At 42.1% G+C, this 24,668-nt stretch overlaps 1 protein-coding gene across 4 annotated transcripts in view; it reads left to right on the top strand.

Annotated features, from left to right (window-relative positions):
- The window catches only part of CACNA1D (calcium voltage-gated channel subunit alpha1 D), a 333,155-nt gene that overhangs the window by 152,786 nt on the left and 155,701 nt on the right, over window positions 1-24,668 (top strand). For all 4 annotated transcript variants that reach the window (XM_023189554.2, XM_023189557.2, XM_023189555.2 and 1 more), the window contains exons 4-7: window positions 7,560-7,699; window positions 16,899-17,041; window positions 22,441-22,593; window positions 23,119-23,315. In XM_023189554.2, coding sequence (XP_023045322.1) covers window positions 7,560-7,699; window positions 16,899-17,041; window positions 22,441-22,593; window positions 23,119-23,315 — 633 coding nt within the window. The remainder of the gene's footprint in view (window positions 1-7,559; window positions 7,700-16,898; window positions 17,042-22,440; window positions 22,594-23,118; window positions 23,316-24,668) is intronic.

Here is a 24,668-nt window from a genome sequence, read left to right as displayed (position 1 = left end):
CAGCCACTTGAAAAAGCAGCCATTGCTCTCAGTTCTTGCTGCTCTTGCTTGGTCAGCTCTTACCCCTGGGGTCTCTGGGCCCTCACAGGGCCTCCCTGTGAAGCCTGTGCTTGGAGACTTTGCTCACTAGGTCACAGACAATTGATTTCCAGCTGGAAGAGATCATCTGATTTAGTCTGTTCATTTCACACATGAGAAACGGAGACCAAACCCCATACCATGGCACCTGGGGCCCTTTGTGTCTGCCCTCCACTGTGTCCCTGTGGCCTCTCCCTCCCCTTCCCACCTGTCCTCATACCTGGTGCTCCAGCCACGTGGACCGCCCTGAACAGCTTGCCTTTGTACGGGCTCCTCTTCTGGATGGAACACCCTGCCTGGAGCAGGGAGGGCCATGATGAGGGAGCAGGTGGCTGTGCTGAGCCTTTCCCTGACATGCACTCATGTATGTTTTCCTGGAACAGAGCAAAACCAGGGGGCCCTGGTATCATAGAACTTCTTAGTGGGAAGGGACATTTAATAATAGTTGGTCCAAACCTCTCATTTAGCCCATTTATTTATTCATTTATAAGTGCTGAATATCTATTTTTGTGACAGGCCTTGGGAATGCAATGATGCATGAAATAGAAATGATCTCTGGCTTTAAACGAATGATAATTTATTGGGGGAGACAAATATTAAAGAGGTAATTTTAAAAAATTGACAAATAGCTACATAATTACAGTGTACAACATGATGTTTTGATATATGCATCCACCGTGGAATGGCTAAATTAAACTCATTAACATATCTGTTACCTCACATGCTTATTTTTTGTGGTGAGAAAATTTAAAATACAGTCTTAGCAATTTTCAAGTATGCAATACATTGTTGTAACTATAGCCACTGTGTTGTACAATAGATCTCCTGGACTTACTCTTTCTAACTTTTGTATACTTTGAAATTTTGTATGTGTCCATCAGCATCTCCCCAATCTCCCTGACCCCCACCTCTGGAAATCATCGTTCTTCTCTCTGCTTCTGTGAGTTCAGTTTTTTAAGACTCCTCATATAAGTGAGATCATGCAGTATTTGCCTTTCCGTGCCTGGCTTATTTAGCTTAGTGTAGTGTCCTCTAGGTTCACCCAGGTTATTGCGAATGACAAGATTTCCTTCTTTTTAAAAGTTGAATAGTATTTCATTGTGTATGTGTACCACGTTTTCTTTACCCATTCATCCATTGATGAACATGGAGGTTAATTCTGTGTCTTAGCTATTGTGAATAATGTTATGAAGAACATGGGCGTTGCAGGCAGCTCTTTGACATACTGATTTCATTTCCTTTGTATATACATTCCCAGAAGTGGAATCACTGCATTATATGGTAGTTCCACTCTTAATTTTTTGAGGACCTTCTGTAACTGTTTTCCATAGTGGCAGTACTAATTTACACTCCTATCAACAGTGTACAAAGCTTCCCTCTTCTCCATATCTTTGCCAACACTTATCACTTGTCTTTTTGACAATAGCCATTCTGATGGATATGAGGTGATGGCTCATTGTGGTTTTAATTTATATTTCCTTGATGAGTAGTGATGTTGAGCAGTTTTTCATGTATCTGTTGGCTATTCGTGTGTCTTTTGAGAAATGTCCTTTCAGGTCCTTTGCCCATTTTAAAATCAGGTTGTTTTCTTTCTGTTGAGTTGTTTGAGTTCCTTATCTATTTTTGATATTAACCCTTTATCAGATGAATGTTTTAAAAATCTTTTCTCCCATTTCATAGGTTGTCTCTTTATTCTGATGGTTTTCCCTTTGTTGTGTGTAAGCGTTTTAGTTCGATGCAGTTCCATTTGTTTATTGTTGCTTATGTTGCCTGTGCTTACAGACTCATATCTCAAAAATCTTTGCTCTAATGTCAAGAAGCTTTTACTCTGTGTTTTTCTGTAGTACTTTCACTGTTTTAGGTCTTAATGTTTAAGTCTTTGATCTATTTTGAGCTGATTTTTGTATATGGGGTGAGATAAGGGTCTGATTTCATTCCTCTGCATATGGATGTCCAGTTTTACCATACTGGTTATTGAAGAGACTGTCCTTTCCCCACTCTGTGTTCTTGGCACCTCTGTCAAAGATCAGTTGACCATAAATGCCTGGATTTATTTCTTGGCTTTCTGTTAAAGAGGTAATTTTTTTAAAATTTAAATTTCTATTGTGAATTAGGGCTGTGAAGAAGTATAATGGGCTTTGACAGCATGTAACAGCAGGCTCTAATTTTGTCTGGGAGGTCAGTAAAGGTTTTGCTGAGGAAATGTCATTTAAGCTGAGCTTTGAAGGGCAAGCAGAGCCTAGTCTGATGAGAAAGAGGGATGGGGAGACTGTTTCAGAAAGAAGGGAACAGGATGTGGAATGGTTCCACCGTGGCCCAGGGCCACGGCATGAATCAGTGGCTGAGCTAGGACTAGCAGAAATCAGATATATGGCTCCAGGCCCCGTGTTCCTTGCATTCAACCCCACTGGGTGTGTTTTTGGCCCTGTATCACAGAGCTCTATGCTCATTCATCTGAAGAGGGAAGTTCATGTCCATGGGGCAGGCACTGTCGGTGGGTACAGCAGGGAGGGCAAAGACGTGGAGGTGGGAAGGTGACTGGCATGTGTGGGAGGGAGCAGGCTGGCCCATGACTTGGAGTGAAGCACTCTGACAGAGGAGAGGTGGGAAAGTTGGAAGAGGAATCTAGGCAAGGATGAAAGGATGAGGTCCTTAACCAAGGAGCTATAGGTTGGGATAGCAGAGGAAGCCAGGTGAGATGTTGAGATCAGCTGTTGTCTCAGCAGTTTGACTCTTTATTCCAGGCTTGTTCTGAAAAGGGTTTATGGTAACTTACTATCATACGTATCCTGTGTGTGTGGTTTTTTTTTTTTGAGACGGAGTCTCGCTCTGTCGCCCAGGCTGGAGTGCGGTGGCCGGATCTCAGCTCACTGCAAGCTCTGCCTCCCAGGTTTACGCCATTCTCCTGCCTCAGCCTCCCAAGTTGGGACTACAGGCGCCCGCCACCTTGCCCAGCTAGTTTTTTTTTTTGTATTTTTTAGTAGAGACGGGGTTTCACCGGGTTAGCCAGGATGGTCTCGATCTCCTGACCTCGTGATCTGCCCGTCTCGGCCTCCCAAAGTGCTGGGATTACAGGCTTGAGCCACTGCGCCCGGCCGTGTGTTTTTTTAATACATATGGTAGGATCATAAAACCTCATGCTGTAATAGCTCCTACATGTCTAGATCTATAGCTTTATTCCTTCCATTTTTTTTCTTGTCTGCTTTCTAGTAGCACTTACGAGTACCTTACATATGTCTGATGCTACAGTTAAAGACAGAGAGGGTCCCTTTCAATAAAGAATCCAGGACTGCAGGGCACAGAAGGGATGGAAGGTGTCAGTGGGAGATGGGGACTTCTGGCAGAGTATAAGCCAGAAAGCCTTCCCAAAGCCTTGGGCCACGTGGGTGGAAGAGCAAAACCGAGAAGTGACTCTTACCTGGCTGCATCAAGCTTCCATTCACCTTTTGACAGCAGCTTGGGAGCTCCGTGAGGACAGGGTTCTGGCTTTGCTGAGGAGGATGCAGGTGCTCAGGGATGGACAGACAGATAGACAAGCATTCATACCACAGCGCTAATAAGAGGATTCTTGAAACAGAGAGTACCAAGTCTAATGAAGGATTCTGGCATCTCCCACCTCTTGCTAGTTGACAGTTTCTGTTTCTCAAGATTCTGTATAGCATTAACTGATTTGGAGATTATTAACTAGTTTAGAGACTATTGGTTTAGAGCCTGTCCTGTTGGTGAAACTTCACTGTTTGAAGAAGATATATCAGGTTTTAGAATTAGAATTGAGCCTTTGTTTCTCTAGTGGCTTGAGTTTTGGCTGGGGGTGGGGGCGGAGGGAGGACTTCTGTCCATGTATAGGGTAGTTTCTGGACATTGTTTTCTAAAGGAAGGTTTGACTGGCCATGCCCACTCAGGATCTCCGCCAGGGAGAAGAAATCTCTGCTGGTGGGTGACTGAGTGCCACAGCGTGACTCTGCCTGGCACACGGAGGGGATGAGATGCAGGAATCATTTACTCTTTTCGTTTACCTGGGGAAGGGGCTGTTAAGGTACAGCTCCTGCTCAGGCCTTTTATACCAGGGATGCCTCATTTCATGTCTGGTTCTAGAGGATTCCTGCTGGCCCCTTCTTCCGCCATCCCAGTCTTTCTTCCTCTGTGCTTCCATCCATTGTGGTCACAGACCTCAGTGTCTTGTGTGTGTTACCTCTCACCCAGCTGCTTTGGCTGGGCCCACAGTCCCACCTTGCCTGGTTAGGAACCTGTCTTTCTTGCTGGCTTCCTTTTCAAATTGTTAATTCAACATTCTTTTCTCAAATGAACAATCCTTTTGTAAAGCAAGTAATTATCCCACTTCTCCTGAATGACGTTTTGCAAGATTTAAAATTAATACTTCGTTTGTTGAATGTGGAGGTATACCTGTTTCATGGGATTCCTTTTTAGTGGCAGGATTGAGGACCAGGATGACACTGGCTTCTAGATAAACTGGTCTGCCTGCTCTCCAGGCTGCGATTGTTCACTTGGCATCATGGTAGAATCTCTGTAATAAAGAATTGTATTAAAGGAAGTTTGTATTTCTTATAAAGAATCCCATCAAATAATTCACTAAGGATTTTGGAAAGAGAAACCAAATTATTTAAAAAGCAGGGAGAGGGCAAAGGAGAAGGAAAAAGAACGTTTAACGATTCATTTATACTGATGGCCCTTGTGTTATTGTGGCAAAATTACTTCTAAATAAAAGTCAAAGAGGTAAAACGAGCTGTGTTTGGGAGGTGTACTGTCTGTTCTCTGCTTTGTTTTTCTGCTCTAAAGTATAGTGTGCTGTCTTGACGTAGGGATGTAACTGCTATGAATATTGATGGCAGCAAAAGCCTTTTTTTTTTTTTTCTGTCTGGCCTAGTAAATAAAGCAGCAAGGATAAAAAGGGATGAATTGTAAAATCAGTGTGCTGTTTTTAGCTTCTCTGGTTCCCTTAGAACTCTTAAGTCTCAAACATATTGACAATCTGCATTTGGTGGTCAGGGTCTGATGTGAGCACAGTGGGTTGGTATTTTCAGGGATTTTTGCCTCTGGTTAAAGTAACAGAGTTCCTTTTTCTTTGAGTTTTTAGAGTTAATGTTATGGCTTCATTGAGCCTTCCTGTATCTTTCGCTCTATCCAGTGGCAACGCTGGGTCCTGCTCCTCAGAATACCAGTGGCATGAGTGTGCGATCATTCCTCCAACAGCCACGCCTCGCATGCCTCCCGACCGAGCACTCCCGTGGGGGATATGGCAGGGAACAGGGCAATGGGGAATCTGGACAGTAAGCAAGGAAGGGCATCCTTGTAGCTCTGAGCCTAGCATCTCATGTAGCTGTATGAAGGGCATAGGGAAGAAGGCGTGGGGGCATGGGATGAGCCTGGCTGAGAACAGGACTGGTCTGAAAGTCTAGAGGGGTCATGAGTATAGAGGTTGGAGATGAGCTAGGCTTTCTAAATTAAATTATAAACACACTGATGCTGGCTAACTCTCAAAAAACAACAACAACAACAACAAAAAAAAACCACACACACAATTCGTTCACTAGACTGTTGTAATGGTGTTCTGAGGAGCACAGGGAGCTCTGGAGGCAAGTGTTTAGAAATGACAGGAATCACAACAGCCCTGTCCTTGAGAGGAAGCCCTGTTATATGACCAGTGAAGAGTGGAGAATGGGGGCAAAGGCTGGGATGCATGACCATGGCTGCATGGTCCCCTTGGTGGTCAAGAGGGAGGATACCTGTGGCACGACAAAGGGAAGTTCCGCCTGGCACGGCCGGTGACAGAGGGGCAGCCATTCTGGCAGCTGACAGCCAGAGCCCAGGGGTGGCACAGGCGAGGCTCCCATGTAAATGCACAAGGGTGCTGGGGATACTGCAAGCAAACATTTAACAGGTGACAGTTCCTCAAAGGGTCAGGCTTATTGGAATCATCCTAAAATTCGTGTTTTTAAAAATGTTTCTGAATAAAAAGTGTTCTCTTCAGAAATGTAAAATTTCTTTAAAAATACACATTTGCCTATTGCATAAAAATAAGTCTGTAATAGTGGTAACATATAACACAGCAAAGTGCTTTTTTCCCCCCTGGAATCAGTTGTGAAAAGGAGGGGGTGGCCTGATCGGAGGGCTGAAGATCTAGAATCGCCCTCATCAGTTACTACTTTTGTGACTCTTGAGAAATTCTCTGTGTCTACATTCAAAACTTCCCTCTCCTCAGACCTCCCCCCACACCAACAGAATAAATGACAGGTACCATGGTGGGGACATTTTTCTGGCTCCTGGTATGGTGCCTGTCATTTAGAAGTGGTGTTCATGTCAGTGTTTCCTGAGCCTAATTTATTTTGACCTCTTGCACTAGGCATTTTAATGAGTGAATTTCATGACCTCCATTTCTCTAAGGTATTGGTAACTTTTCAGGTCCCACTCATAATAGTGTAGGACTCTATAGTTCATATTGAAAAGTTACAGTTGCTGATGATACTTTGTTACTTAAATTGCTTCATACGGGGGAATGCCTCTTGCAAAGTTAATTACCCACATCTCTGTCAGTCCATGTTTCTGTTGAAACTGAAGCTGCATAAAGAAAACATTTATAAAAGAGGGGAAAGAGTCATAAAGTTTTTAGACTTGCTGATTGATATATTTTCCACAGCTCATGGAGTTGCATGGGTTGGACCTGGAAAGGTTCTAAGAGTCATTTAGCCCATGAGAAGCACCTGTGAGGTCTGTGGCAGTCAGATGGGCATGGCCGCTGGGGCGGATACAAGAGAACAGGTCAGAGGCTCTGCCTAGGTTTCCTGGGAAAGGGCATGGTGACCTGTCACAAGTTCAGCCAGGAGAGGCAGCATGCCAATAAGCAGGCAGGGTGTTTGCCATCGTGAATTCACTTCCCTTATTGTGCGGATGCAGAAACTTATGCCCAGAGGAAGAGAAGGACTTGCTCAGGGTCACCTTGCTACTCAGTGACAAAACTGACTCTGACTTCGAACTCAGACATAAACCCAAGAAGAAGAGAGGGTCAAAACAGATGCATCTTCATTTCTTCTGGAGGATGAATTTCTTCTGTTCAAAGCCACCATTGGAATCTTTGTTGTGCCCTTGTGCTTTTCTGGGCCTGATTTGGCAACCTCAGGAGGAGAGCATGCTGCGTTTTGCAAATGTGTGCAAATAACAAACATGCCCGTTATGTCCTAAGCAGACTCATCACACACGCACTGGGGCAGGTGGCAAAATGCAGTCATGCAGCCTGGAACGAAAAGTGTTGCACACGTAGTTGCTTATGAGAAATTCAGTGTTAGAATGTAAATGCCTTCCTGGCCCAGGGGCAGTATAATTGTTCCATTTCTCATAATAAAACTTTGCTTGGAGGAAAATGCTTATATGTCTAAGATGTTGATTCTAATCTCTCTTCCTTTTTCTGTCTCCTCTTCCTCCCCTGCCCCTACTTTTTTGGTATGTTTCTTTGTTTTACTTCACAGGAAAAAGTAGAATATGCCTTCCTGATTATTTTTACAGTCGAGACATTTTTGAAGATTATAGCGTATGGATTATTGCTACATCCTAATGCTTATGTTAGGAATGGATGGAATTTACTGGATTTTGTTATAGTAATAGTAGGGTAAGTCCCTTTTACTTTGGGGAAATGTTGATTTGGAAAATGGAAAATGGGAGGTGGAGGTTGGGGGGACGGTAACAAAACAGTCTTTTTAGGGAATGTTCTTGCTCTTTTATGCCAGCTGTTGCACCAGAACCTCTCAGGAGTTCTTTTAAGGCTGATGATGCTGCTGTCAATCTCTGGGCAGAGACTAGTTTGAAATTCTCTTGTTGTTACTCCCCTTTTTAGTAACATGTTATAGATAGGAGTGTAAGCTCCTAATGTGAGAGGCTTTACCTAACAGGGTCTTGGATCTCCAGAAATAGACCAATCCTGTTGGTGATTAGAGTCAAGTGAGTAGAGCTTTTAATACTTAGTGCCAATGTTAAGTTAAAAAAAGTAAAAAGTAATAAAACCTTCATAGCAGTGAGGTACTCTGCTATTTAACATCCCTTGAGCAAAGCTATTAATTTTCTTTCTTCTTCTTTTTTTTTTTTTTTTTTTTTTGCTGACTTGTGGGAGAAACTCTGGCATACTACAATTCCATTTTAAATAACGAAACAAGTGTCTGGATAATGTCATGTATCTGGCATAAAATGAAATGAGCTAGAAAATGCAGAGAAGCAGGTGTTCCACCAAAATCCTGTTGCAGGAAGAAGATATCAGTAGTTTTAGTTAAAGGAGAATGTTAAAATAAAAAATAGTGGCCTGGGTTATTTTAGTCCTTCCACACCTGGAAATGCTGCCAGGAAGAGAAAAATTAATCCACGTTACAGGAATGCTGGGTCTTTGGACCAAATACCCATGTAGGAAGATAAGATATATCCTTTTTCCCAGTCTTAGTTATGCTAGCTGTAAAGTGAGTTGCGCCTAAAATTATGTTTCTGTAAAGAGAGGTTTTTAAATAGCCTCTCTGTTTTCATCTTCATGACTTCAGTGAACTGCCTTTTGCAGTTGAGCAAGGTGATTTTTCTTGTGGATTATCCTTTTATCATGAATCTTCTGCCTTTTCATTGGAGACGAATTCTGCTGGGTATTGGGAGAGTGGAATTGGTTGTGGGCCTTCCTAGGTCCTTTCAACCTAGGAAGTTAATATGAGATCCTGATTGCCTGGTGGGACAGTTAGACTTGTGGGAAACAAGTTAGCTTTTGCAAAACCCCCCACAGCACATTGGCATTTAAGGCATCATTGCAAAAGAAGTGCACCAAAATGAACAGGTGGCAGATATGTGCCATACTTTCCTGTATTTGGTGGACTCTGTCAAGGAATGGCAGGCGGGAGCCTTGCAGGTATGTTGGTTCTGGGATAATCTCGCTGTGCCTCTTCTGCCACTGGACTTTTTGTTCAGCTGGGAATGGAGATGCTTAGCCCCATTTCTTTCATCACCATGCTATGATCACCTCAGATTTCTGCCTGGAGACATTTTTCACACTACAGCACAGCACAAGGACAGGGAACCAAGTGGAGCATGGTGGTCTTACTGAGTTAAGGAGACAGAGAGGAGAGTTTGGGGAGGCAGAATATGGGAAGGGAGGGAGCTATTTAGAGAAAGAGCTTCATAAATATGCCTTAGAGTCCTCTTTAGTTTTGGCTGAGGGCTAAGCTACACCTACACGGAGTTGTGAGTCCATGAGGCCAAGAAAGACCACTACTAGGGAAAAGAGAAAGATCAGGGAGCTGTAAAATGAATAATAACCAGGGCTCACAAAGGACTGGAAGGCATTCAAATTCTGACTAATTAGGGTGGAAAGACCTTATTGAACACCCTGGACTGTCGGTAGAGACCCCACAGGGCCATTAGTAGTAGTGCTAAACTGGTTCTAGAGCAGGGGCTGGCAAACTGTGGCCAATGGGCCAACTCCTAGCCCATCTAGCCTGCCACCTATTTTTATAAATAAAGTTTTATTGTAACATGGCCATGCTCATTTGTTTACATAGTTCAGTTTGAGTAGTTTAGGTCCACAAAACCTAAGATATTTAAATATTTACTATCTGGCCCTTTACAGAAAAAGTTTGCCAATCGTTGCTCTAGAGTACAGAGACTACCTGAAACCCTTGCTTACAATGTTTGAAAAGAAGTCTGAAAAGAAGCAAACTAGGCCGGGCATGGTGGCTCATGCTTGTAATCCCAGCACCTTGGGAGGCTGAGGTGGGTGGATCACCTGAGGTGGGGAGTTCAAGACCAGCTGTGACCAGCATGGTGAAACCCCATCTCTACTAAAAATGCAAAAATTATCTGGGTGTGGTGGTGTGTGCCTGTAATCCCAGCTACATGGGAGGCTGAGGAAGGAGAATTGCTTAAACCTGGGAGGCAGAGGTTGCAGTGAGCCAAAATTGTGCCACTGCACTCCAACCTGGGTGACAGGGTGAGACTCTGTTTCAGAAAAAAAGAAAAGCAAACTGATATGCTAACTGAACTGCCTGCCAGAAGACAACTCAACATTGTTTAAAGGAAGACAACAAAATCCAGACACGGAACATATGAAGGAATGTAACCCATAACCAGGAGGAAACTCCATCAGTAGAAACAGATCCTGAAATGACAGAGGTGATGGAATTAGAGAAGGACTTCACAAAACTGTAAAAACTACTATTATACGTATATTTATGGACTTAAAGGGATACATGATTATAGTAAGGAAAGATGGGACAATATTAGAAAAATGGAACTTTAAGAGATGAAAAATATATCCAAAACGAAACATTCTCTGGATTAGCTTAACCTCAGCTTAGACACTATAGAAGGAAAAAATATCAGGGAATTTGAACATATAGCAATAACATGAAGAATAATGATTGAGAAGAAAATGAATACCACCTCTGTGACCTGTGGGGGAATATCAAGTGGTCTAACATGTGTATATTTGGGATCTCAGAAGGAGAGGAGAGAAAGAAGAGACAGAAAAAAATATTTGAAGAAACAGCTCCAGATTTTCCAAATGTGATGAAAAACTAAACTCAAAAGAAGCTCAGCAAACCCTGAGCAAAATAAACATGAAGAAAGCCACATCAAGGCACATCATAATTGTAATCAAATTGTTAAAAACCAAAGATAAGGAGAAAACCTTAAAACAGAGAAAAAAATCTCAGACTATTTGTCAACAACTCTGCAAGCCAAGACAATAGAGAGACATCTTTAAAGTACTGGAGGAAAATGTCAGCCTAGGATTCTCACTCAGTAAAATGTCTTTCAGAGTTGAAGTCAAAATAAAAACTTTTTCAGACATTCCAGAGTTTCAGAATTAATGACTAATAGACCTGTACCTCAGTCAGTGTTAAAGACAGTTCCTCAGGGCTGAAGGAAAATGACATGAGGTAGAAAAGTGGATCTACACAGAAAGAATGAAGAGTGCCAGAAAGGGTAAATATGTGGGTACATATACATTTTCCCCCTCACTTAAAAATTTCTTTAAAGGTAATTATTTAAAGCAAAAATAATAACAATGTATTGTTGTGCCTATATCTTCTATAGAAATAAAGTACATGACAATGGTAGCATGAAGGACAGGAACAGGGAAATAGCCATATGGTCTTGTCATATACAGTAGTTGGAATGATTAAATGTTATCTGAAGATAGACTGTAATACCTTCAAGATGTATATTGTAAACCCTAGAATATAGATTGATGAACTACAACCTGTAGACCAAATCTAGTTTGAGCCTTTTTTCCCCCCACCATTGACGAAGTATTTTATTGACTGCCTGCTTTGGCAAAAAAGTTTCATTGTAATTCAGCCACATTCAGTCATGTCTATGGCTATTTGGTGTCATAATGGCAAAGTTGGGTAGTTGTGACAAACCCTATGGCCTGCAGATTCTAAAATATTTACTATTTGGCACTTTATAGAAAATATTTATTGACCCTTGCCTTAGAGAAGCCACTAAAAAAAAAAAAAAAATCCCAGGTATATCTAATAAGCCTATAGTAGAGATTAAATGAAATTTTTTAAAACCCTCAATCCAAAACAGGCAGGGAAGAAGAAAAAAGGAATAAAGGACAGGACAAATAGAAAACAAATGGCAAGTTGCTAGATTTAAACCTAGGTAAATCCTTAGTAAAATCATCATCACAAAGAAAGGATAATGGCTTTTGTGTCCATATGCTCTCATCATTTAGCTCCCACTTGTAAGTGAGAACATGTAGTATTTGTTTTTTTGTTCCAGCATTAGTTTGCTAAGGATAATGGCTTCCAGCTCCATCCATGTGCCCACAAAAGAAATGATCTTGTTCTTTTTTATGACTGCATAGTATTCCTTGGTGTAGTTGTTCACATTTTCCTTATCCAGTCTGTATTGATGGGCATGTAGGTTGATTCCATGTCTTTGCTATTGTGAATAGTGCCACAATGAACATTCACATGCATGTGTCTTTATGGTAGAATGGTTTACTTTTCTCTGGGTGTACACCAAGTAATGGGATTTCTGGGTCAAATGGTAGTTCTGTTGTTAGCTCTTTGAGGAATTGCCACACTGCTTTCTACAATGGTTGAACTAATTTATACTCCCACTAACAGTGTATAAGCATTCCTTTTCCTCTGCAACCTCACCAGCATCTGTTATTTTCTGACTTTTTAAGAGTAGCCATTTTAACTGGTATGAAATGGTATCTCATTGTGGTTTTGATTTGCACTTATCTGATGATCAGTAATACGGAACTTTTTTCATATGCTTCTTGACCACATGTATGTCTTTTGAATAGTATCTCTTTGTGTCCTTTGCTTTTTAATGGGATTTTTCTTTTTTCTTGTGAAGTTGTTTGAGTTCCTTATAGATGTTGGGATATTAGACCTTTGTCAGATGCATAATTTGCCAATTTTTTTTCTCATTCTGTAGGTTGTCTCTTTACCCTGTTTCTTTTGTTGTGCAGAAGCTCTTAAGTTTAATTAGGCCCCATATGTCAGGTTTTGCTTTTGTTGTGATTGCTTTTGGCATCTTCATCATGAAATCCTTGCCCATTCCTATGTCCGGAATGGCATTGCCTAGGTTGTCTTCCAGGGTTTTTTATAGTTTTGGGTTTTACATTTAAGTCTTTAATCCATCTGAGCTGATTTTTGTATATATAAGAAAGAGGTCCAGTTTCAATCTTGTGCATATGGCTTGGCAGTTATCCCAGCATGGTTTATTGAATGGGGAGTCCTTTCCCCATTGCTTTTTTTTGATCACCTTTGTCGAAGATCAGATGGTTGTAGGTGTGTGACCTTATTTCTGGGCTCTCTACTATGTTCTGTTGGTCTATGTGTCTGTTTTTGTATGAGCACCATGTTGTTCTGGTTACTGTAGCCCTGTAGTATAATTTGAAGTTGGATAATGTGACCCTTCTAACTTTGTTGTTTTGTTTAGGATTGCCTTGGCCAACCAGGCTCCTTTTTTGTTCCATATGAATTTTAAAATTGTTTTTTTCTAGTTATGTGAATAATGTCAATTGGTAGTTTGATAGGAATAGCATTGAATCTGTAAGTTGTTTTGGGCAGTATGACTAACTGATACTGAGTCTTCCTATTTGTGAACATGGTATGTTTTTCCATTTGTTTGTGTCATCTCTGATTTCTTTGAGCAGTGTAAAACCATGAAATTTCTAGTAGAAAATATTGGATAAAATCTTTATGACCTCAGTGTAGGCAGAGATTTCTCAGGATACAAAAAGCTCCAGTCATGAAAGAGTAATTGAAAATGTTGACTTTATCAAAATTTAAAACTTTTCTTCAAAAGACAGTGTGAAGACAATGAAAAAGCAAGGCACAGATTGGGAAAATATTCACTAATACATACATCTGACAAAACACTTGTATTCAGAATATATAAAGAACTCTTACAATCCAGTAGTAAGAAGACAACCCAATAAGCAAGTAGGTAAAAGATTTGAACAGATCTTCACAAAAGAAGATACGTGGATCATCAACAAACATCTGAAAAGATGCTCAACATTGTTAGTAATTAGAGAAATGCAAATTAAAATTACAGTGACAGTACTGCATACCCACTAGTATTACTAAATGTAAAAAGACTGAAAATACCAAGTCTTAACCAAAATATGGAACAACTGGAACTCTCATACACTACTTGTAGAAATGGAAAATGGTATAATTACTTTGGAAAAAATGTGCCCATTTCTTACAGTGTTAAACATAGACTTACCATATGACCATATTACCAGTTCTACTCTTAGGTATTTATCCAAGAAAAATGAAAACATATGTCCACAAAAAAACTTTATTCATAATAGAGCAAAACTGGAAACAACCCATATATCCCTCAACGGATGAATGGATAAACTCATTGTGGTGTATTTGTATAATGGGATATTACAGAACAACAAAAAGAAATGAACTGCTGATAAAACAATGCAGATGAATGTCAAAAACATTATGCTGAGCAAAAGAAGATGAGCTGGGAGAATATACTATGTGATTCCATTTATATGGGTTCTAGGAAAAACAAAACAAAACAAAACTCTAGCAATAAACAGCCAATCACTGGATACTCAAGGCTGAGCTTCGAGGGAAGCTCTGCACGAGGCTGTGCAGGGGGCACAAGAGAATCATTTGAAATGTTGAAATCTTCTCTATCTTGATCGTGGTGTTTGTTACTTAGGCTTATGCATTTTTCAAAACTCATCATACACTTTAAATGAGTGTGTTTTATTATAGATAAATCAAACTGCAATATAAAGTGATTTAAAAAGCAAAAAAAAAAAATCTAGGAAACTGAAGCAGAACTGGACTCTTAGAAAAACTTCAGAACATCAGATTATTTTTTATCTAAAATATGCACGAAATTGGAGTCAAAGAGCGGAAGAAAGGTTTTAAAAAAGAAAAAGAAGAATTATGATGTCTTCATTTGAATCATTCCTACTCACTAAAGTTTCCAACTGCAGTCTGTATCTCAATCCAATGGATTTTCCATTCCAAGTCAGCAGTGACCTATTGCTTTTGTCAAGATTCCCAATAACCAAGACGTTAAGAAAGTAATTGATATTTCTAAAATATTAACTGTTAATGTGACCACAGGAGGACTCAGTGTGTCTGCCAGAGCTGAAGTTATTCCTTTAGAGAAAAGTTTGATCTAAGCCAGCTTTTGTCCCATGCCTCTAAATTTTCAATAAAGATATATTTCAAGCATTCAGGCTCTGTCGCTGAAGCTTTTTTAAGAACACGACTCCTCATTCTGGTGCTTCTGACTTTAGTCAGTTCAGACAGCTTCTTGTCTTTTTTCTCCCACCCTGGGGTAAACTTTTAGTAACAATCTAGAGTCAGTTACTCCTTTCTCATCCTGTCCTTATCTCTTCAGGCCCATGGTACGTTTTTTTGAGAGGCGTGGTAGTGAGGAACAGAATCACGGAATAGTAGAGTGGAAACGTCATTCTCTGAGTCGTTAAATCCAGTTTTGTCATTTTACAGAGAGGAGAACTGAGGCCCAGAGAAGGAGAGGGACTTCCCTAATAATCTCATAACTCTTAGGAATGGAAACCAGCCCCGGCCCCTTGCAGCCCTGCACTGCCTGGGAACACAGCCTGCTTCTCTCTCTGACTTGGGCTCTTTGGTAATAAGAGAGAGACATTTTTCATGTGTTTTCAAGGACATTGCTCAAGAACAAGGAATAAAGGGACCGTGAAGTATATGTTGCAAAACACGGATACTTGAAAGCAGTCTTCAGTCACTACCTGCATAAATTACTTTGCTAACCCTTTGGGATGAAAATTCCTGTGGCTTGCACTTTTCAGAAGAGTTTGAGGTTTTCTTTCTTTCTTTTTCTGAAGCTATGAATTTGTTTTGGAGGAGAGACTTTTCACTTTAGCCTTGCTGCAGGGATTTACAGTAATTTTTAAAAACTATGCTGAAGAGAGAGAAGCCTGTCATAAATCTGATCTGTTTCCTCAGTCATAACTAGGGAGAGCTCACCATCTGAAGCTTTGTAGAGGTGGAGACCGGGCTTGTTTTCCCTCCTGGCTGGGTTTGTTACTAATTGCTATACTGTTACTAAAACAAAGGATTGATCTATAGATGCCTCAGCACTACACAACTATACCCAGTCTGGGCTGCAATCAGACCACCCTATGTTCTATGGACTTAGTGTCTTGGCAGTCCAGAGGCATGCCAGTGGGGGCAGTTTCTGCTTTGTCTGCTCATTAAACTCTGGAGACCTTTTCTTTGTTGCTGGGCCAGTCATTCCCACAATCTGATTGGCCAGAGTTGATACTGTTTGAAATGGGCAAATTTTATACTTACTCTGAAAAACGAGCAATAATTCCAAAGAATATTTATTTAAAAGAGGAAAAGTAACTGTTAAATGAGCAGATTGCCTGAAAATAGCTTTATCTGAACCTTCTAAGACTAGGACATAATTTATTGTGGCTGCCAGGTACAATATTATTCACATTTCAAAAGAGAGAATGATGATATTAATACCTTACCTTAGATAACTGCCTTTAGCCTTTGCACAGCTCCTTAGTATCTGTGATTTACATCCTCCAAATATCCCTATGAAGGTGAAGGTTGGGGTGTGTGTGTTAGTGACTACATTGACTACGTATGACGTATTAAGATGTGAGACTTTGAAGTCATGCATTGATTGATTCATCAGATATTTTTGGAGTACTTCCTATGTGTCAGATATTGTAATAGGCACTAGACTAGAATAGACCACGTGCACAAATGAGCAGAGCAGACTAAAACTCCTTGCTGTTACAGAACCTACGTTCTAGTGGGGTCCACAGGCCTACCTTTACATGTGTTGCTGCTGGTTGTGTGACCTTAGACAAGCTACTTATTCCTATCGAGTTTTTCTCATGTGTAACATGGTGTTCGTAATTCCTACTGCGTAACATTTTGTGAGAATTAATGCGACAATGTATGTGCAGTGCTTAGCACATAGCGTGTGCTCATGAATGGTAGCCACCAACATGACCGTGGTCATTTCAGTTTGCAGCAGTTCCACTTGTCATCATTGTGTTCCCAGGGAGTCCCCTCTTCTTTGGGAACACACTTGCTCTCTGCTGCTCCATTGCGATAAAAACAGATGAGGTTAATCCCTGTCCCAGTCATTCTGGAGTTGGAGTCATCTGTATTCCAATTCCACAGCCCAGTTCTCGTCTTTGTCTTCCTTTGATTTAAGCAGCAGCCATACAGAATTAGCCCTTGTTCAGAAATAACTACGATTATCATCCTGTTTCGCTTCCCTGGGGTGACAGACTCTAACATTTCTTTCTCCTTCTCTTCTTTCAGATTGTTTAGTGTAATTTTGGAACAATTAACCAAAGAAACAGAAGGCGGGAACCACTCTAGCGGCAAATCTGGAGGCTTTGATGTCAAAGCCCTCCGTGCCTTTCGAGTGTTGCGACCACTTCGACTAGTGTCAGGAGTGCCCAGTAAGCACTTATTGTTTCCTAGAGTCAGGAGTGTGCTGGTTTTTCCTTCCAGGTGGGTCTCAGAATCATTGACTGGTGCTTCGAGGTGAGTTGCTCTGTGCCAGCCAGGGGTCAGCGGATGACTGTGGCCTCCTTCACAGTTGACAGGACACTCTGGCTTGCACTGTCACGTTGGATCCCTCTGACAGCCCCGAGAGGGGGACAGGTGGCAGTTATTGTCATTCTGATTTTGTGGACGAGAGAATCTTCTCTTGCAGAAAGACAAGGCATTGGGGTGAGACCTTGGGTTCAGGCCTTTAATTCCGGTCTGTTTTTCCTCTCTGGCAACATGCTGCCATCCACTCCTCCACTCCCAGGCTTGACCCTCTGAAAGTAGTGTGTTTGTGGATGAGGGTGTTGGAGGACTCGGCTGCCTGCCTTTTTTTTTCCCCCCCAAGTGGGGAGCACCAGAGAGATGGACTCCTGGAAACTCTGATTAGCTCCTCTACTATCAGGAACTGTGCTACCCAGCTCTGGGGGAAGGGATGAACGCTTCAGTTGTCTCACCTGGATACAGGGCACAGGAGCACGTGCCTTGAAGGCTGTTGTGAGAACAGAATGAGATAATGGAGGGAGAGCCCCTAATGGATGTCTGGAGCACAGAGGCTCTCAGTGAGTGAGAGAGAGAGAGTTTTAGCCACTAGGCCCTATCATACCACTCGGTGCCAGGCCCCAGTGTGCTTCTGGCTCCAGGCCTCCAAGCCAGGTTAAATCATACCTGAGTTGGAACAGATGCCCTGTCTGTGCCCTGGCCAACAGCTGCAGCCTCTTATCCTTCCATAAGGCGGTTGGGGTTGCCTTACTGAGCTCTGCCCCTGATAGGACTCCTGTTTTGGGCACTCCCATGGATAGAAGTCCTAACACCTTTCTGAGGGCTGGTGTCTCTGAGCAGGAATACGGGATTGCAGGGTGTGCCTGTTTTTCACAACTCATAAAGCCATCAGAAGAACACAGATCACATTTTTTGCCTCCCCAGAAGTTCTTCATGAAATTTTTATTAAATTTGTTGGCACTTAGAATGCACCAAAAATCCTCTGGAAAAAAAAAATTTCCAAATTTAACATTTTAAAATGTAGGAAGTAGTGTTTTATGTGTACTTGTTTTTCCAGATGGTTCATTTATTTTCATTGAAAAAGATCACAAGTCAAAACCACAGAACTGTGTGGAATCAATTGAGAAAAACAGAAATACCTTGGAAATGACTGGCTCTGTTAAGTGTAACACGATTAAATGAGAAGTTCAGTGAGCAAACATGTTCTTCCAGATTTAGTTGTTATAGCTTAATCTAATTTCAAAGTAACCACGACAGCTTTTTCCCCCAAAGAGCAAATAACAGGACAGCCTGTCTATGGTATGTGTTGCATGCAGACTTTGCGGGCGGCGGCTGTGCCTGTGTGTGCGTGCGAGCCTCTAGCCAGTGAAAAATCCAAGAACTCACATAGCGTTGTGTTTGCTTCCTTGGCTAATGAGATTTTTACTAATCACCTAGTGCAGTGCTCCTAGATATTCTTGAGAATTCGTTTTAAACTGTATTTCTTCCTTTCCCCAACAGACATCACTGTTTGAAATTTGATAGGGAGATTTGCATTTAACTCTCCCGCAGGTCAGCGGGGAAAAATGTGAGTCTGAGTCTTGTATGAGGACTTTTGAGCTTATATTTTTAACCATCTGGGTAGGGAACATCCCAGTCTCTCATCAAACTCAAACAGGCTTTTGAAGGAAGGGATCAGAGGTTGTTGGATGTGCTGTTCCTAATGCTGGTTGGCAGCCGTGGCCTGCTGATCACTTCTCTAGTACCCGAAGTTGTTAAAAACGTCCAGGAATGTTTGACTGTTTACACTTATCTTGGAATTGTTTAGTCCCTGCTAAAGAGAATCCAGACTGTTCTGTAAGACATAATTTTGCATATATGTGTGTATGGAAATATATATTCATTCATTGAAACATAAATTTATTTCACAAGGTGGTGAATCAGGCATTTGTGGAGTTCTTAACCACCCACATTAAGAGACTGAGGGAGAATGGGCGGGAACCCAGAACCTGCCCTGGAGACCAGGCCTCCTGACCCCTGTGTTGACGTCCCCCATTCTCTCCACGGCCCGGCAACCTCAGCACTACTGTGGTGCTCACTGTTTAACTTCTTCCCTTCTCTTTCCCTGTCCTTCTGTGTTGGACAGGGAAACATTTATCAAAGTTCAAGACTATCAAAGTGGAAAAGAATCCTAAAGATCATCTGGTCTACCTGCATCTTTTAGACAAGGAAACTGAGGTCTGTTGGAGGTAGTGACTTGTGTAAGTTCTCACAGCTAGTGAGTAGCCAGACAGAACCAGACTCACGATCGCCACATTCCTGACCCGGTGTTCTTCCCACTTCTGCCTCCTTGACTAGAGTCCCTTGAGATCCACTGAGATCTACCATACATGTTGAGTATGTACAAAGGAGCTGAATGCAATAAAGTATACATATTCACAGTCGGATACAACTTTATCATCTCCTAAAATGTGACCAATCTGAAATACAGTAGTTACTCTAAATGTAAAAAATATTCGCAAAGCTTACTGCCATGGAATTTAGAAGAGCTAACTGCTGGGGGTTGATTTTGCATGGCCCACTGGTGTCTCAAAAAAACCAAAACAACAATAGAAACCTGGCCATGGGGATTGGAACAGGTGTTGTCTTTTCCCTTCCATGTGTTCCTTGTAGGAGGAAAAAAATATTGAAAATCATCCTAATTGATCATTTTTGAAAAAACCATGTGGACATTTACATATCCAAAGGTGTAGCACCCACGGTTTTAGTTGTAATAGAGGTTATAGCAAGTCAGGGTCGTGCTGAGTCTGAAATCCTCTTACTGCTTTTCCCTCACCATCCTCTCCTCTGCCTCCTCCTGTGCTGCTTATCGCGGTAAAGGTTTGTCATTATTGCTAAGTCTTCTCTTTGTTTGCTGTATTCTGGTTTCTGATGTAAGCATCTCAGCTTCTTGCATTCTTTCTTTCCTGAATATGTATTGGGAAAGTGAGGTGATAGCAGAAGAGGGAAAGTTTGAAGGTAGAGAGACAACAGGGAAGGACAGGGAAGGAGAAGGTAAGAAGGAAAAGAGCAGCACAGTCGTGCTGAGGTCACGGGGCCATGGAGAAGATGGGGGACACCAATGCAGGGTCAGGAGGCCTGGTCTCCAGGGCAGGTTCTGGGTTCCTGCTCATTCTCCCTCATTCTCTTGGTCCCGCAGACCCAATCCTAATCCTGAGTGCTGCCCCCATCCTTCTTTTCATGACCTCTTTTTCTCTCGCTTGGTGGGTAGCCTTACCCACACTATGGCACTGAGTATAACTCCATGGGTAGCTTGTATTAGGTTGGTGTGAAAGTAATTGTGGTTTTTGCCATTGAAAGTAATGTCTCTGAGTCTGAGGATTTCAGACTCAGCAAGACCCTGCCTTGCTAAGACCTCCATGGCAGCAAAAGTTTTAAATGTAGGAAATCATCATTTTTTTTTTCTCTCTCTCCCTTTTTTTTTTTTTCCTTTTTTTTTGGAGACAAAGTCTTGCTCTGTCCCCTAGACTGGAGTTGCAACCTCTGCCTCCCAGGTTCAAGTGATTCTCTGACCTCAACCTCCCGAGTAGCTGGGATTACAGGCGCACACCACCACACCCAACTAATTTTTGTATTTTTGGTAGAGATGGGGTTTCATCATGTTGGCCAGGCTTGTCTCGAACTCCTGACCTCAAGTGATGCACCCACCTCGGCCTCCCAAATTGCTGGGATTACAGGCGTGAGCTACCTCACAAGGCCAGAAATCGTTTCTCAAGTGCCTGTCTCTCAAGACCACATTTCAGCTTCAGGACACGTCTACCTTAATGTTATATAATACCAACATCAAACTTAACAAGGCTCAAATCACTCTCAACCCTTCCCCTACCCCTCCCACCTCCCTCATTCCTGGAGAATCTCCCTTTGAAATGCGTAGTTTTGTTGGGGGCACTGGGATTTTGCCGACCCTGGCTTGAATAACTGGTGTGCTCCATAGGTACCTTCCTCTCATTCTGACTCAGTTGCTGAGTTCTGGTCTCATCCTGATCTTCACCCTCACTACTCCAGCACTCTTGAACTACCTCTCTGTGTATCTGGCCTGCTGCTGTCCTGTTGGTCTTTCTAAAGCAGCTGCCCTTTGTCAGTGGTCTAGTCTGGCTCCATAACCCGGATTCAAAACCCACAACCCTGGCTGCAATCTTCTTCTCTTTCCTGATTTTTTCCACTATATAACCACCAGTCAAGCCCACACTGTGCTACTCTCCTCTGTGCTTTTGGTACTCTGTTCTTCCCTGAAGTCGCCTGTCTCCCATGCCCACCTCTGGAAATCCACCCTACCTGGCCTTTGGGCTGTGCCCAGAGGGAAGCTGCCTCAGGGCCCTTTCTTCACCTTGTTCATCTCTATTTGTTACCTGCATGGACCTTGGGGGTCTGAACAAAGGATGATGAACGTGGGAATAAAGACAAAGACAAAAGCATACATTTGGAAGAAAGGGTCACAGGGCTCCTTGCTTCTAGTGAACAAGAGCCCTGAGCTTTAGAGCCTTTTGCATTTTATTGGGTAAAGGAGACAGGGAGAGTGGGGAGTGGTTGTCGGTAAGCTGCTTGATTTACAGCAGGCTTACAAGACTGCATTCTTCTAACAATAGGCTCTAGATATCCCAGTAGATAACCACAATGAGCGCAGCACCAGGGAGTGATTGCCCTCAGCAAACCTGGTCGTAGGTGCAGTTCTGAGTTTGCCCGCATCCTACATTCATGATGGCATTCATGATAAACAGTTTGCTGTTTGATCATATAGCCTCCAGTGGAATGCTGAGTTGGTCACAATCCCTTTGGCCTTTTCAGCTCCCAATGCCTATTAATTTTAACTGTTGGATATTCGTATAGCATCTGTGTGCTACCCCAGGGTAGAGTTATTTGTGTTTAATTCTGTGTCTCCTAGAATATAATTTTACATAAACCGTCTTCATATTGCTCCAAAGCACCAAACCTTATGATTTCCACATGGTAGATGTTTAAGAGATTTTGTCAGATGGATGAAGAAATGCATAAATGAATGATGAACTTCGACAGTGGGCAGTCCCCTCCCTAGGACTTAGTTTTTCCCTCTGTCTAGTGAGGGAATTGGACTAGATGATCTTGAAGGTTCCTTTTCAGTCTGTCTCATATCCAGGCTTAATATTAATGAAAAGCTTTGAAATACCTCTTTGAATTTTATTACTATGTGTTCTAAATAAAGGAGGCATGAGTAGGAATTATATATATGAGTCATTGGAGTGCCTTCCTGGCTCACAAACTTATTATTATTATTTTTTTTTGTCTTTCCTAGGTTTACAAGTTGTCCTGAACTCCATTATAAAAGCCATGGTTCCCCTCCTTCACATAGCCCTTTTGGTATTATTTGTAATCATAATCTATGCTATTATAGGATTGGAACTTTTTATTGGAAAAATGCACAAAACATGTTTTTTTGCTGACTCAGGTGAGTAATGGGAATTGTAGCTAACTTAATTTTAAAAATTTGTGGTTTTCCCCAAAGCAACTTTCATGGTTTGGGGAAAATCTAAAACAAAATAGGAAAAAAAGTGCCCAATATTCCAGCACATTTACTGAGCCAGTTCTCAGTATGAGCTATGTTCAGAATAGATGAGAATTCAGTCTCCTTTTCCACCCCGATTTCCTGTGTAATGTGTCCTGGCAAACAAGATGAGAGACCTCCAAAGTAAAAACATGAGGCAAACCAACAGCATTGTGCTGTCTAAGCCTAAGGAGGGTGCTGTAAGCGCAGGTGCAGAGGAAAAGAGCCATGGATTCTGACAAGAGGAAATGGCAGATTCCACTAAGGAGGGAGCATCTGAAGGGAACGTTGAAGGACAAGCAGAATCCTGAGGCATCACAGATGGGGCGGTAGGGTGTCCCAGGCTCTGACGAGGATGCTCACCTTCCCTGGCTTGGATTTCCTGATGTTTCTGTCCTGAGTGGTGCAGCCTGTTTGCTGTGTTTGCAGATATCGTAGCTGAAGAGGACCCAGCTCCATGTGCGTTCTCAGGGAATGGACGCCAGTGTACTGCCAATGGCACGGAATGTAGGAGTGGCTGGGTCGGCCCGAATGGAGGCATCACCAACTTTGATAACTTTGCCTTTGCTATGCTCACTGTGTTTCAGTGCATCACCATGGAGGGCTGGACAGATGTGCTCTACTGGGTAAGTACCCTGGGGAGAGAGTTTATGGAGTGTTCTTTCCTTGGATAAGTGAGTTTTATGAGCTAGAGCCACTGGAGAGGTGGCTGGAAAAGAAACCCTGAAGTCAGTTATTTGGGAAGGGAAGCAGACGCTGTCTTTACCAGCAGCCTTCACCATCCTGCTCCTCGAGGGCCTTAGTTTCAGTTGCAGGAAGCTGCTGCATGATGTTGGCTTCTGGCTTTAGTCCTCCACTCCCCAGTGCTGCCTGAAGACTTGGTGCCAAGGGTGCCCAGTGGTCCCCTTTGGAGGAACTCCAGGAAGCCAGGGCTATCCTGATTCAATTCTTAAGAGAGCCAAAGGGTCACTTTCCAGGTAAGGAGGCTCCTAGACTGCCACAGGCTAAAGTTAATCATTTATACATCAAGGCAGGTTGCTCTACTAGATCCTAAAGGGAAGAAAGGGAATGTATATCAGATCCCTTTAATGCTTTCCGTAACTCAGTATAACCTTAAACCCAATGTGAGTTTCTCCCATGATAATATTTCCTGTTCTTATCTTTAGTATTACCATAAATTGGCCCAGCACAAACCCTTAGCTGTCTTCCTTTCTATTTGAAGCTACAGAACTCTGGCAGAAAGGGTAGGAATGGCATGTAGACTTCCAGGGCTGGTGGACCCATCCAGCCTGCCATGAAAACAGCTGGACGCTGTTTCAAGGCGAGGGTCTGATTCCTCTTGTTCCTGATAGAGCCAGAAAGATTTGTTACATAAAAATAAGTGCTGTAGTATTTTAACAGCCATTTCCCCGGGCTGAGTTTGTTTGTTAGAATGTAAATAAAACTCACAGAAGTTTAGAAATTGTTTTCCATGGTATAAGAGTTGCTGGTAAAGACAGCTAACATGTAGATTTTGAGCCTAAATCCAAGTCCAAAGGGGAGTTACCAGGATTCCAATCATGAGTTGTTAAAAGGAAATTAGTAATAAAGTGCTTCTGAAATCAGCAGCTTTTAGACAGAAGGCCTGTAAATTGAGAAATAGCTTCTGATAGTTTCTAAATTTTAGATACTTTTTAGGATTTGCTGTTCCTCCATAACTTCAGAGACTATAACAGATAATGGTTATAAATAGGTTTTTGCTTCCCTTCACCAGCTCACATATATATGTAGATGTCCCCATATATTTAATATTAGGGAAAGAAGGTATATTTTTACCTTTAGTCCCCGAAGTGAGTCTAGTTTGATGAGGTTTAAGCATCACCAACATGTTATATCTTGTTTTTCCTACTTCCCTTTCTTTTTCTGATTGTCCTAGGAGTATGAGAGAGAGTGTATGTGTGTGTGTGTGTGTGTGTGTGTGTGTGTGTGTGTGTGTGTGT

This window comes from Piliocolobus tephrosceles, chromosome 2 (genome assembly GCF_002776525.5).
Source record: "Piliocolobus tephrosceles isolate RC106 chromosome 2, ASM277652v3, whole genome shotgun sequence".
Classification (NCBI taxonomy): domain Eukaryota; kingdom Metazoa; phylum Chordata; class Mammalia; order Primates; family Cercopithecidae; genus Piliocolobus; species Piliocolobus tephrosceles.
The sequence above is the reverse complement of the archived record's forward strand: the minus strand, read 5'-3'. Positions and strand labels throughout refer to the sequence as shown.